The sequence below is a fragment of the Silene latifolia genome, chromosome X (genome assembly GCF_048544455.1).
Source record: "Silene latifolia isolate original U9 population chromosome X, ASM4854445v1, whole genome shotgun sequence".
Lineage (NCBI taxonomy): Eukaryota > Viridiplantae > Streptophyta > Magnoliopsida > Caryophyllales > Caryophyllaceae > Silene > Silene latifolia.
Genome location: NC_133537.1, coordinates 118,642,012 through 118,654,487, shown reverse-complemented (window position 1 = coordinate 118,654,487; position 12,476 = coordinate 118,642,012). Strand labels below are relative to the sequence as shown.

Sequence of the window (12,476 nt, the reverse complement as noted above, 5' to 3'; positions counted from 1 at the left end):
GGCCCAATCATCACCGGGTGGCTTGCGGGAGGTGCAGAAATGAGGTATCTACAGAGCCTCCACTTTGGGTGAGGCTTGGACAAGGCGAAAGTCAAAGTATAGCCATCAGGTCAATCGAAGATTACAACTTGACGACTATGGCGACGCGAGGCGGCTCAAGGGGTCTGAGCCAAGGACCTGTCGTCGGGAACATTTAAGAGCCTGTCGACTTCCGGGGAGGGTCGTTTAAAGTCCATTAGACTACGTAAGGAGGCTCGCCAGCCATAAGAAGAGACCATACCTGAGATTCCTTGAGACTCCGAGGGAAGAGAAAACGTGAAATCGAAGAGGCAGCAGGACGTCGGCAGGAACTGCTGGAAAAATCTACTCGGGTCGATTTTCAAACAAACTTCGGCAAAACTTGACGTTTATCTCCACGTGTGGAGAGGGACGACTGTCTGTCCGGAACTCTCGCTGGGGGAACATAATCGAGACTGACCTCCACGTCTTGAGAGGGACAATTGTCTGTCCAGAACTCTCGCTGGGGGAATAGAATAGAGGTGTGTTGAAACACCTGTCAGAGGGTACTCACTTGTTGTGGCAAGCGAGGTCTTGATGGTGTACCGCAGCAGTTTGCAATTGGCTTGAAAATGCGGGTCTGGGAGAAGAATAAACATCAAACGGACCAAATATATGATATATGGTATTGAGGAATAGGCGCACCAAAGATAGGCCCACAAATAACGAACTTATAACGAATCTTCGAAAATTAATTTGGAGGGAAACTAAGGAAGAGGCGCAGCAAGAGTTGCGTCTCTTGGAAGAGGCGCAATACCTGCTGCGTCTTTTCCTGGATGTGGCTTTGTCTGGGTAAAAACCCGATAAAAGTCGTGTTTTATTTCATAATAACAAAACATAATTCCGTCTAATACTCTCTCAAATTCCAACCATTTTCGCCAAAATTTGTTTTTTTGGTAAAATGTAAGTGTATATATATCAAAAAAAGTAACTATACAATAAGGCTAGAACAAATGCCAGTCCAACATATTCAGCCCTATATCACATCTAACGGGCCTACCAAACAAGCCCAAAAATAAACTAACAACCATCAGACATGATCAAACAAAATCAGATAGAATTGATAAAACAAAATAGGTAAGAACCCTAGATCGTCATCATCAATCACCCCCATTTTCGTTCAACCAATCTTCACCAACAAAACCAGAAAACAAATCGCCTAAAAGATCACATCCCTTTTCTCAACAGTCCTTGAATCCAGTCTTCGTCTCTCCTATGTAACTTCCTTCGATCCAACCCACGAAATCGCATTTTCAATTCTTCCATTATCATCCGAGCTAGCTTGTTTGGACGTATAAGAGTGAAATCATACCTGCTACGATTTCGTTGATGCCAAATATTATAGATGCAAGCATTGATAGAAGCATCCAGGGTCCCTTTCTTGACCTGAGAGCCAGATCTCCCCAGTCGCCAGTTCAGTAAGCCACTCACCGGAATATTCATCCCCATCCAAGCTCCAATACAAGTAATGAGACTTTTGCTGTAGGGGCAATCAAAGAACAGATTTTCCAAGGTTTCTTCCTCTATTCCACAGATGCAACAAATATTGTCTTCACTGATTCCAAATCTATGCATTTTACTCTTTGTGTTCATATTCCCATGATAGTAAATCCAGGCTATAAAACCGTGTTTTGGAATAGTCTAAGCATTCCAAACACAAACAGACCAAGGGACATCCGGGGATTTGTTACGAATTAGCTCATATCCCTTAGATATAGTATATCCACTACCACTCGTGGCCCAGTTGAGCTGCTGATTTGCTTGATGAAGAACCTCTTTAACCTGGCAGATTTTCCTCCAGTACCATGATGAATTAGTACTGGGGGAGTAATCCTACCAGAGTGATTCCTTTAGATAAATAGTGCTAACCCATTTGACCCATAGAAGTTCTGGCTTGGTGTAAATCCACCAGACTAACTTGCCCACTGCAGCTTTGTTCCACAAAAGATCTTGTTTAAGCCCTAATCCACCCTCTGATTTTGGCCTACACACCTTATCCCAGGCTACCAGAGGAGATCTCATGAATTCAACCCCCCCATCCCACAAAAAATTCCTACAAATTTGCTCAATTCTAGTAATAATTCCAGTAGGGAGGATAAACATTTGAGCCCAAAAATTATGCAAGGTTTTAAGCACAGCCTTGACTAGTACTAACCTTCCAGCATATGACAGTTTCCTGGCTCCCAATGTTCTGATTCTAGCCACAATCTTATCTATGAGAGGTTTGCAGTCCTAAGCATTAAGCCTAGTAGTCTTGATAGGAACCCCTAGATACCTGAAAGGGAGCCTTCCTTCAACTAGACCTGATACTTGTAGGAAATAAGCCTTTAGATTTTCATTCACTCCATTAAAATAAGCATTGGATTTCCCCTTACTCATCTTTAGTCCTGAAGTAGCTGAAAAAGTAGAGAAAGTCCTGATAATAGTCATCATAGAAGGGGCATCTCCCTTACTAAAAAGAAGGAGGTCATCTGCAAACATCAGATGGGAGAGCCTCATAGAGGAGCAAAGAGGATGGAATTTGAACTCCATAGCAGAAGTAGAACTCATCAAAAGCCTAGTAAGGTATTCCATACAAATAGTAAATAACAGGGGGGGAGAGAGGGTCCCCCTGTCTCAACCCTCTTTGTCCATTGAAGAAACCAAACATGTTCCCATTGAGATTTAGGGAATAGGTGGCAGTAGTAACACATTGCATTATCTATCCTCTAAAAATGGAAGGAAACTTTAGAGCCTGCAACATTTGATCAAGGAATTCCCATTCAATAGTGTCATAAGCTTTTTGAAGATCCATCTTTATCATACATCTAGGAGCCACAACCTGTTTCTCATACATTCTTATGATATCCTGATAAATCAGAATATTCTCCATAATTCTCCTCCCTTGAATGAACCCTCCTTGATTTTGAGAAATGATATCAGGTAGAACCATAGCTAGCCTATTGCACAATAATTTAGAAATGCACTTGTATAGTACATTGCAATAATCTGTTGGTCTATATTCAAGGACAAAGGTGGGTCTTGCCACTTTGGAAATGAGGGTGAGAAGAGTAGAGTTCAGCTGTTTAAGAAGTTGGCCTGATTGGAAAAAATATGAAATAGCATTACAAATCTCTTCCCCCACAATTTCCCATGAATCTTTGAAGAATTGGGAAGAATATCCATCAGGGCCTGGGGCCTTGTCATTAGGTATACTGAAAACTACCTCCTTAATCTTCTAGTGAGTGATAGGGCTTAAAAGTTTCTGAAAGTGAGTCTCAGTACACACCTTGCCTTTTTGGACCACTGGCTCTTTAACTCTAAGAAACTGATTTTTAGACCCCAAAAGCATTTGATAGTATCCCAAAAAAGCCTGCTGAAGACCAGTCTCATCAGTATGCAACTTCTCTTGGTGATCTTTAATCTAAAATATAGAGTTTGAGTGCCTTCTGGACTTGATAAGCCCATGAAAATAAGAAGAGTTAGCATCCCCTTCTTTCATCCAGTGAGCCTTAGCTTTCTACTTTAGGAATGTCATCTTGGCTTCATATAAGAATGAAAATTGCTGATGAGCTTCACATTCCTACAATATCAAACCCTCATCTCTTGGAGATTGACTCAGTAATTTCTGAAGATGGTTTAGTTTCACCTCAGCCAAATCAGATTGATTCTCTACTGCACTAAAGTGAGACCTGTTAAGCTGTTTCAGGTATGGCTTCAAAAGTTTAAGTTTCCTGACCACACCATACATTTGAGTCCCCCTAATATTCTGAGTCCAGCAGTTGAGAACCCGTTCTTTGAAATCAGAGGCTTTGCTCCACATATTATAATACTTAAAAGGCCTATTATGGGACTGATTAGTAGCAGTAGTAGTCACTAAGCAAGGAGTATGATCAAACAAACCTTCAGGTAAAAAATTTGCACAGTACTCAGGTAATTGCAGTGACCACTCATGATTCACAAACATTCTATCAAGCCTACTATACACCCTTGTTTCAGGGAGTTGTTTGTTGCTCCAAGTATACAATGCTCCTGTTGAAGGCATATCACTAAGATTACAATCCTCAATGCACTGCTGAAAGGGCTCTGCCTCAGATTGAGTTACATTACCACCTAACCTCTCATGTGCCTGAGTCACACAGTTAAAGTCTCCCCCAACAGACCAAGGACCTCCAACTTGTGTAGCTATCCTTCTAAGACCACTCCACAAATCCTCTCTAGCTCTGTCTCCATTGAAGGCATAAACTAAAGTCTAATGTAATTGCTTCTGAGTAATCTTATCTGTGACAAAAAAATGCAGGTACTGGGCATTATACTCTTTGACCAAGATGTCCACCATTGTGGGGTTCCACAATAACCAGATTCTTCCACCCATATGATAAGCAGAATTGGTGGTTACACACCAATTCCTAAAAATATTAACTACAGTTTTATTGAGATTATGTGGTTTTATTTTAGTTTCTAGGAGACCAAAAAAACCTACTTTATTAAACTGAATAAAACTATTTACAAACCTCTGCTTTTTCTCCCTATTCATCCCCCTCACATTCCAAAATCCAAATTTTAACATCACTACTACAAATCCAGGCAACTACAACGCCCCTTTAACAACGATTATTCACGAAAATCACAATAGACGTTGTAGAATGTATGGCGCGAATTTTACTAAAATCAATTACAACGGGTATGGTTATAAAAACCGTTGTTATTAGTTTTAACAACGGGTCACACATGCACAACCGTTGTTAATAATTTGGCGCAAAATTGGCGCAAAGTTAGTGAAAAGTAATCACAACGGTTATTTTTGAAACCCGTTGTTAAAACTTATTTAACAACGGGTGTTTTTTACAACCGTTGTTAAAACATATTTCACAACGGTTGTTGTTTAATAACCGTCGTCAATACCTTCCATACTATAAACCACACAAACAAAGTCTTCTCGCAGCCCACAAAACACAACCCTTAATACACAAACACAAACACAAACACAAAGAGACAAACAAACACAAAACACATACACACTCTCTTTCTCTCTTTCTCTATTTCTCTCTTTCTCATCGTCGCTTTATCTTCTCGCCATCACCGTGATTTCATCGTCTACTACGTTCTGTATTTATCGTAAATCTCGCCACACTTTGTTAGTTTCATCGTCATTATTTTCTTTTTCTATTTATTTCTTTTGCATGTATGTGTTTTTATCGACCATTATGTTATTTGTTTAAGTATTGTTCGCATAATTAGTTACTAAAACAATGAAGAAGCAAGATGAAGAAGTAAGATAAACATAATTAATATATATATATATATTTATAAATACATAAATTAAAAAAAAAAAATTACATATGTAAAAATGCAATTCTTATATTTTCATGGAGGATCTTATTGTGCTCTATCGTATCCGTCTTCTCCTCCTTGGCTATTTGGAGGTTCCGTTCAGCGAGCTTGCTATATCGTCATATAGCCGCAATCGCTTTTTCCGTCAAGCCATCTTCTTTGGCGTGCTTCAATGCGGATCGAGCTTCCGCAAGGTAGCTCCTGAAACTTTCCTCAATATGGAGGAACCGGCGGATGAAGTTGTTGTTGTTCTCGATCATGGTAAGAGTCTTTAGGATGAAATCATTCATTTTCTTAGAGTTTTTGAGTTTGATTTGAAAGATTAAGTAGAGTTTGTTTTAACAGTTAGAGTTTGGAGATGAATATATGAGATAATGGAAATGTTAGTTGAGATATGCAATGTATTTATACTAAGCAATGTGTGGGTTGAGTTAATTGCTTTTTAATTAATATATATGTTAGGAAGTTGTGCCATAATAATCATCATCATATCTCTCAATAATGCTGCTTCAAATCCTATTACTAACCCTTCTCATTCCATATTATCCGTTCATATGTACAAAGTGATGTCATACAGAATAATGCATGCATCGAATTCTAACAGTAGTAATTATGCATGCATCTAGTAATATTTAATTTAATTTTTTTTATTTTTTAAGAACAAACAACAACGGTTATTACGAAACAACCCGTTGTCTTTAGTTATAACAACGGTTTTGTATATTATAACCCGTTGTTATAACTTTCCCCCCAAAATTGAGTCACACTTTCCACAACGGGTTTTTATACATAAAACCGTTGTTAATAGTTTTAACAACGGTTTCGTTAAGTAAACCAACCGTTGTTAAAACCTTCTACAACGGACGCTTTAACAACGTCCGCTTTTTTATATAACAACGGTTTTTGACCGTTGTTATAGCTTGTATCTGTAGTAGTGCATGAGGAAAGATGTAGGGTGTCACTACCACTAGTGTCAAATCCTTCCCTAGGGGAATTTGATCCACTCAAGACCTCCTTGTATGTTGGGGACAGCTGCTGATGGGTGATCTCGCCAAAGTTTGATCAAAAGCTTTCATTTTCCATGACTAATCGAGGTATGTGTATTATCTTTGCATTAATCTTCCATATTTGATCAATTTGGATAGACAAATTAGGGTTTCCAACCCTAAAAATGTCGAAAATTTGGGGCTTTTCCCCCAAACGATTTTGCCTTGCAAAATTGACTTGGTAGATGGAAAATTGGCAATATAAGGATCATAACCATGTGTTCATTTCGAATTTTCATTGAGTTTTGAGCTTTTGAGTGAAATTGAGACGGTCTCACAGTTGAACCGTAAATTGCTTCGAAAATAGCCTTAGGATTGCCCATTTGTGATGAAACTTGATATTTAGAATCCTTGTATGATGGGTAAACTTCCTACTATTTCGGAATTTTGATTTGTGACGGCTTTTTCAGGACACTTTCTAGGGCATAATCATCGTTATAGCGAAATGCTGTCGAAATTCCGACTCGAACCCATAACTAGGCTTCAATTTATACTTGATTTGACCCATATTACCACATGAGCGGTCAGGTTTTTGGGAAAACGGCCAAAGATGGCGAGAAAAGAGCGATTTCGGAGCTTTGAAAGCTCGAAAATCCCCTAACTAAGGCTCGTCGTCATTTGACGCGGCCTAAATTCACTTTAATTTTGTAGGCGACGAGGCTTCTACGTCAGGTAGGGGTCCCATGGACGTGGACACGGCTCTTAACCCTTCTCGTACGCTCGAGGAGGCGTTAGAGCAGGCTTTTACTACTGTAGTGGCAGCTGCTGAGGACGAGGTCGTCGAGGAGGAGGTTGCTGAGGAGGAGCAGGCCCCGAGGCGGGCCAACATCGGATGAGGTGGTCATCAGCTGAGGGGAGCACCTGAGTGGGCTAAGAGCTGGGACAGCAGACACCTCATCTGGGCTACGGAGGGTCACTTGTCCTACAGGACGGTGAAGAGCTTGGTAATTTGAACTCATTACTCTTTCATTTATCTTCTTTTATCCTTATTTGCTATTCCTTTTCTCTTTCACTCGAGCTAAAGATATCTCTTGCTTCGAATCAAAATAGGAGGCCGGGAACATCAGGTCTTTCTCGGGCTACACGACGATGATGGAGTTTTACGGGAGGTTGTCGCCGGAGGAGCGGACCATCATCGAGCAGGGAGCGTTTGGTGCCTTGGTACGAGCTTGGAGGGACATTAAGGGAAGGAAGATTCGGGCTAACCTTAGCCTGGTTCGAGCTTTCCTTGATCGGTTTTGGGACACGACCTCTACCTTTCACATGCCTTTTGGCGAGGTTGGAGTCACGTTGGAGGATTACAGCATGATTTCTGGCTTGCCGTGCAGGACCGAGGTTGTGGTGTGGCCGAGACAGCCATGAGGGTGGACTCGGCCGAGGCTAGGAGCTTGATCGGTTGGAACCTGATGCCGAAGGCTGCTGCGGTTCCCGGGTTGGTGTCGAGTTCCTACGTCAGGGATTACTTTGCTGGGAAGAGACCGGCGATGGTGGTGATTGGTGGGAGGGAGACGGATCCTCCTCCTTGCACTGCAGAGCAGAGAGCTCGTTTGTGGCTGTGGTGGTTCTTGTCTTCGATCTACCTCGGAGACAAGGGAGAGAGGCTGTCGACGAAGCTTCTTCCCTTCCTTTCTGATCTGAGTGGCCTAGGCCGTTGGGACTGGGTCACTGCTGGTTTTGCGGTCCTCATTCGCTATATGAGGGCCATGGTTCGTCCGGAACTGATGGAGAAAGGGACTTCTCCTGCCACTGTTGGCCCTGGACTGTTGCTGGAGGTATGAACCTTCATTTCGTATCATGAAAGATCATTTTCTTTTCTTATCGAATCACGAAAGATCGTTATTGATTATCTTGTCTTGTAGGCGTGGGTGTACTCCTACTTTCCGAGTCTCGCGCCCAAGAGGACGGAGCCAGTGGAGAGAGCCTATCCCGTTGTGAGGGATTGGGTGATGTGTCGCACGAAGAGCCAGCGTTCGTTTCACGACGTTTGTTGACGGGACGTGAACACTCTGCAGTTGGAGGGCGTGAGTACGTTCGACTCACCTTTCTTTGTTTGCTTCTTCATTGCTTTCTTTTAGAACTGATCATAAGAATGACCTCTTGTTTGCTTTTCATAGTGGGTGCCCAGGCCTTGGGTGGACTACACTGGCGTCCCTCCTTTTGTGGCTAAGGTCCTTCGACCCAGGAGCTCGAGCCGGTTGCTGCTGAGGACATCGATGGGTCCCGTGTGGTACTTGGGCGAGCGTTTGACTCGTCAGTGCTCTCGTGATGTCTTGCCGGTCCTCATCGATCCTCCTCGGACGATGTTCAGGGAGGCTTCCGATGCTAAGAGGGAGGCAGACTTGGCAGACGTCGGTGGCGACGCCCTCCTTCGTCCTGGTGAGGACTACTCGGTGTTCCTTTAGCGGAGGTTGGCGTACTGGCCAGTTGTGGTAAGTGCTTTATTCTTCTTTCGATTGTCTTGAAAACATGATAAATGATCATCAATTAATGGAAACCATTTGAATTTTGCAGGAGGTTGTGGTGGCGGGCATCGAGCCCCCAGTGTACCCCGAGACCCTCGAGTACACTGATGCGACGGGGATGACGACGATCTCCGAGCTTCGCGACATTGACGCGACGGTGAGAGATGCTGGCCTAGACGAGTGGCAGCAATTGATTCGGAGGGTATGTTACCCAACTTAATCAGTTTTTGTATAAGAATACACTTGTTTAAACTTATTCAATCATTGAGAATCCTTGTTTGTAGGTTGCGCCATCCCGGTTCGTGGCTTTGTGGAGGGTAGCCAACCGGCTACGGGCTACTGCCATCGAGGCACTTGCTGGCGGTTGAGGACGTCAGGTATGAACCTTCCGTTTACTTCTTTTTTGAATTTTCTAACTTTCTTTATGTTTGAAATGATTAACATGAGCCAATTCTTGTCGTTTGCAGAGAGAGCGTGACTTGGAGCAAGAGCTAGCCCAGTCCCGAGAGGAGACGGCTCGCCTGCTGAGGGAGCTGGAGGTCCGCGACGCCGAGATCGCTGCTCTCGAGGCGAGAGTTACCGAGTTGGGTGGCGACCAGAAGTAGTTTGTTGTTTTTGTTGTTTTTGTTGTTGGTTGTACTTCACACACTTTTGTACATTTTGGGACCTTCATTTTGCACTTTATACACTTTGTTTCGGGCTCGAGCCCCCAGTTTGGTGTACATATTCCTTTTGGTTGTATATATGATGGCTTGAGTGCCTTTGCTGCTGGGTTGTATGTTTGTACCTGCAGGTTAGCTTTGAACAGGTTTGGTAGATGATGGTTTATGCCGTCATGCTGCCGACATTTACACAGAAATTGCACGTAAAACACATATTTGTACATATGACCTAAATTAACGCAAGAAAAAGACTCGAGAAACTGCAAAAAATTTATCGAAAATGACCGGACGGGATGGATGGTTACCCTCTAAAAAAAATGAAAATAGAAACATATATGTTTGAAATGAAACGGGGGTAAAATGATTCCCCAAAAAAGAAAAATTAAAAGAAATGGCTAAGTTTGAAAATGAATTATTAAATTGGTGAAATAATTCCCCAAAAAAAGAAAATTAAAAAGAAATGAATAAGTGTTTTGAAATGACGAGAATGCCGACGTCGCCTCGAAATACGTGCCCGTGGAATTAAGAAACTCGAAAACATGGTAATTTGACGGAACTACCAAAAATAATAACCCATACGAATAGGAAATTATGCCTTAAGAAATTAGAAAATATCCAACGCGGAAAATCACAGAAATACAGCTGAGGAAGAGGCGCAGCAGGAGCTGCGTCCCTTTGAAGAGGCGCAGCAAGTGCTGCGCCCTTTCCTCAGTGTGTCCGTCCTGACAGATTTTAGGGAACAGCTTTAGTATAAATATAGACGTCGACGGAGGTTTTAGTCACATAATTCTTCCGTTTTTCTCCGTCTTATTACATAAAACTCTCTAATTAATCATACATCATGAATACTTTAGAAATCCGTCTCAAAGAATGGACAAACGAGTTCTCAAATGTTGAGAAACATGATATGGGTGCCTACAACTTTGGATCAATTTTGAGCTTGAAGCTAATTAAGGTTGTTAAACCGTTCTTGCATTCTTGTCTTGAGTATTGGGACCTGAATTATCACGTATTTGCCTTTCCTGGAGGCGATATCTGCCCAATCTCTAAAGAAATTGCTGTAATTGGTTGTTGGGACTCGGAACATTTACCTGCTATACCCGCCACTTCTCAAGGGTATAAGAACAAATTCAGGGATTTGGTTGGATTGACAAGAGCTGAGGTTGACCGTCTTGTGACCTCAAAAGGAGTCCGAATGTTGGATTTCATTGATCGATTCATAAATAGGGCAGATCCTACTATCTCCTATGTTGCGAAGCGTAGGGCATTCTGGTTTTGCCTATTGCATGTTTATGTTCTTCAAGGGCATGTTGATGAGGATATGAGAGGCGACCCTCGCTATTTGAGCCTAGTTGAGCAGATGGAGCTGCGCAGGAGCCCAGCTTGCCTATGTTTAGGAGAGATCCTGTTGAGGTTAGATAACAGGAAAGCCAACCGCAACCTTCCTTTGTTGGGAAGTCCCATCATTTTGCAGGTTAAAGAACGCAGCTTTTCTTTTTCTCTTCTTTTTTTTTTCTTTTTTTTGTGTTTCTTTTTTTTTGTGTTTCGTTTTTTTTTCTTTTTTTTTTAATACCTGCTTTGGTAGGTCTGGCTTATGGAGCGTCTTCGATTGATCGAGCCCCCAGTTAATGTTCCTGCTTATCATGCTCGCTCAATTGCAATGAGGACCAGGCTTTACATGGTGGACTTTACTTGAGTCTGCAACTACTGGGAGAACAAGCTGAAGACCGAGGATGGTCCCTTGATTAGATGGATCGTACCATGGTGGTATCTCAAGTCTGTTACTGGAGTATCGTCCTTGAATCCTACCCGATCGGTGCGCATTTCTGGCTTGGAATTCATGATATGCATCTTCCCAGAGAGGCTGATGAGACAGGTTGGATTGAAGCAGACGATTCCAAAGCTTGATACGGTTCCTCAGACTGCCATGGCGCTTACTACTGAGAGCCGAAGAGAGTGGGCCATCAAATGGGCTCAAAGAAACATGTGGTTCCTGAACTCTTCTGTTAGTGCACTATGGGTATCAGATTCCTACTTGCAGTGGAGGAAAGCTACTACTCCTGAGGAGCGAGAGAGACTAAGGAAACGCGAGCCTGTTGACTACAAGGTTCGTGATGTAGAGAAGGAGAAAGAGAAGCACTTGACCGAGGGAGAGGAAGAAGCCGAATTTCGAGTTGTTCATCCATCGAAGACACCGAAGACTTCTCCTGCCGTGGAAAAGGTGGTAGATAAGAATGGCAAGACTAGACCACGAGAGAGACCGTTGGTGATTAGGTCTGAGATAGCGCAGGAGCGTCCGGCTCGTGGTCGAGATAGGAAATATGACAAGAATGACAAAGGCAAAGGGAAAATGGAAGAATGGCCTAAGTCTTTTATATTATTTATTATTATTTTTTGTGATAAGATGGCGGGGTTTTTAGAATCCTAGCCTATTTATTTTAGCATTTATTTTATTATGTGGCGTATTATTATTATTATGGAAAGAAATGAAACAAAAAGGTTAATTGGTTATGAAACCGTTGTGATTTTCTTTTATTATTCTTGTCGAATTCCAAATGCATATGCAAATGTCCTTCTATTTACATTTAAAATAATAGTGGGTTGTATCCTGTGAAGGATTTCCTACGTATTCATTTAAAAAATGAAGTTAAACCCTTGCACGTAGTTCAAGTAAATGTAAAAGAATAATTGTTCTAAGCAAGAGCTTATAATGAACTAGAAAATAAGCACGAGCTTTACTTACTCTTAAAGCACAATTCAGTTTATTTGATGATATGTGGATGACGATTTGTCAAAATGCAAGAGCAAGGTGACATTAGCTTTATTTCAGCTGGCCAGGGGCCGTTTATATTCCGTGCCACAGGAGCGACACGTGAGGTTACGCGAGGCGCATTTTGTTCCTATTCTAGGCATAGTAACGTTTTAGCTGGTCGAGA

The 12,476-nt window shown here is 42.1% G+C and overlaps 3 protein-coding genes across 3 annotated transcripts in view; all 3 read right to left on the bottom strand.

The window, feature by feature from the left end:
* Positions 1-1,224: 1,224 nt before the first annotated feature.
* LOC141618197 (uncharacterized) lies at positions 1,225-1,632 on the bottom strand. The gene has a single exon (XM_074435304.1). It carries the CDS (start codon positions 1,630-1,632, stop codon positions 1,225-1,227), a length of 408 nt encoding a protein of 135 aa, XP_074291405.1.
* A 66-nt stretch (positions 1,633-1,698) lies between these two features.
* On the bottom strand, positions 1,699-2,631 carry LOC141618194 (uncharacterized). The gene is made up of 4 exons (XM_074435302.1): positions 2,361-2,631; positions 2,213-2,270; positions 1,927-2,110; positions 1,699-1,839 (listed from the first exon to the last, which is right to left on the bottom strand). Exons 1-4 carry the CDS (start codon positions 2,629-2,631, stop codon positions 1,699-1,701), a joined length of 654 nt encoding a protein of 217 aa, XP_074291403.1.
* A 127-nt stretch (positions 2,632-2,758) lies between these two features.
* The window catches only part of LOC141618193 (uncharacterized), a 128,885-nt gene continuing 119,167 nt past the window's right edge, over positions 2,759-12,476 (bottom strand). Inside the window, exons 3-5 of the mRNA XM_074435301.1 lie at positions 3,686-4,165; positions 3,326-3,460; positions 2,759-3,274 (exon numbers count right to left, since the gene is read on the bottom strand). Coding sequence (XP_074291402.1) covers positions 2,759-3,274; positions 3,326-3,460; positions 3,686-4,165 — 1,131 coding nt within the window. The remainder of the gene's footprint in view (positions 3,275-3,325; positions 3,461-3,685; positions 4,166-12,476) is intronic.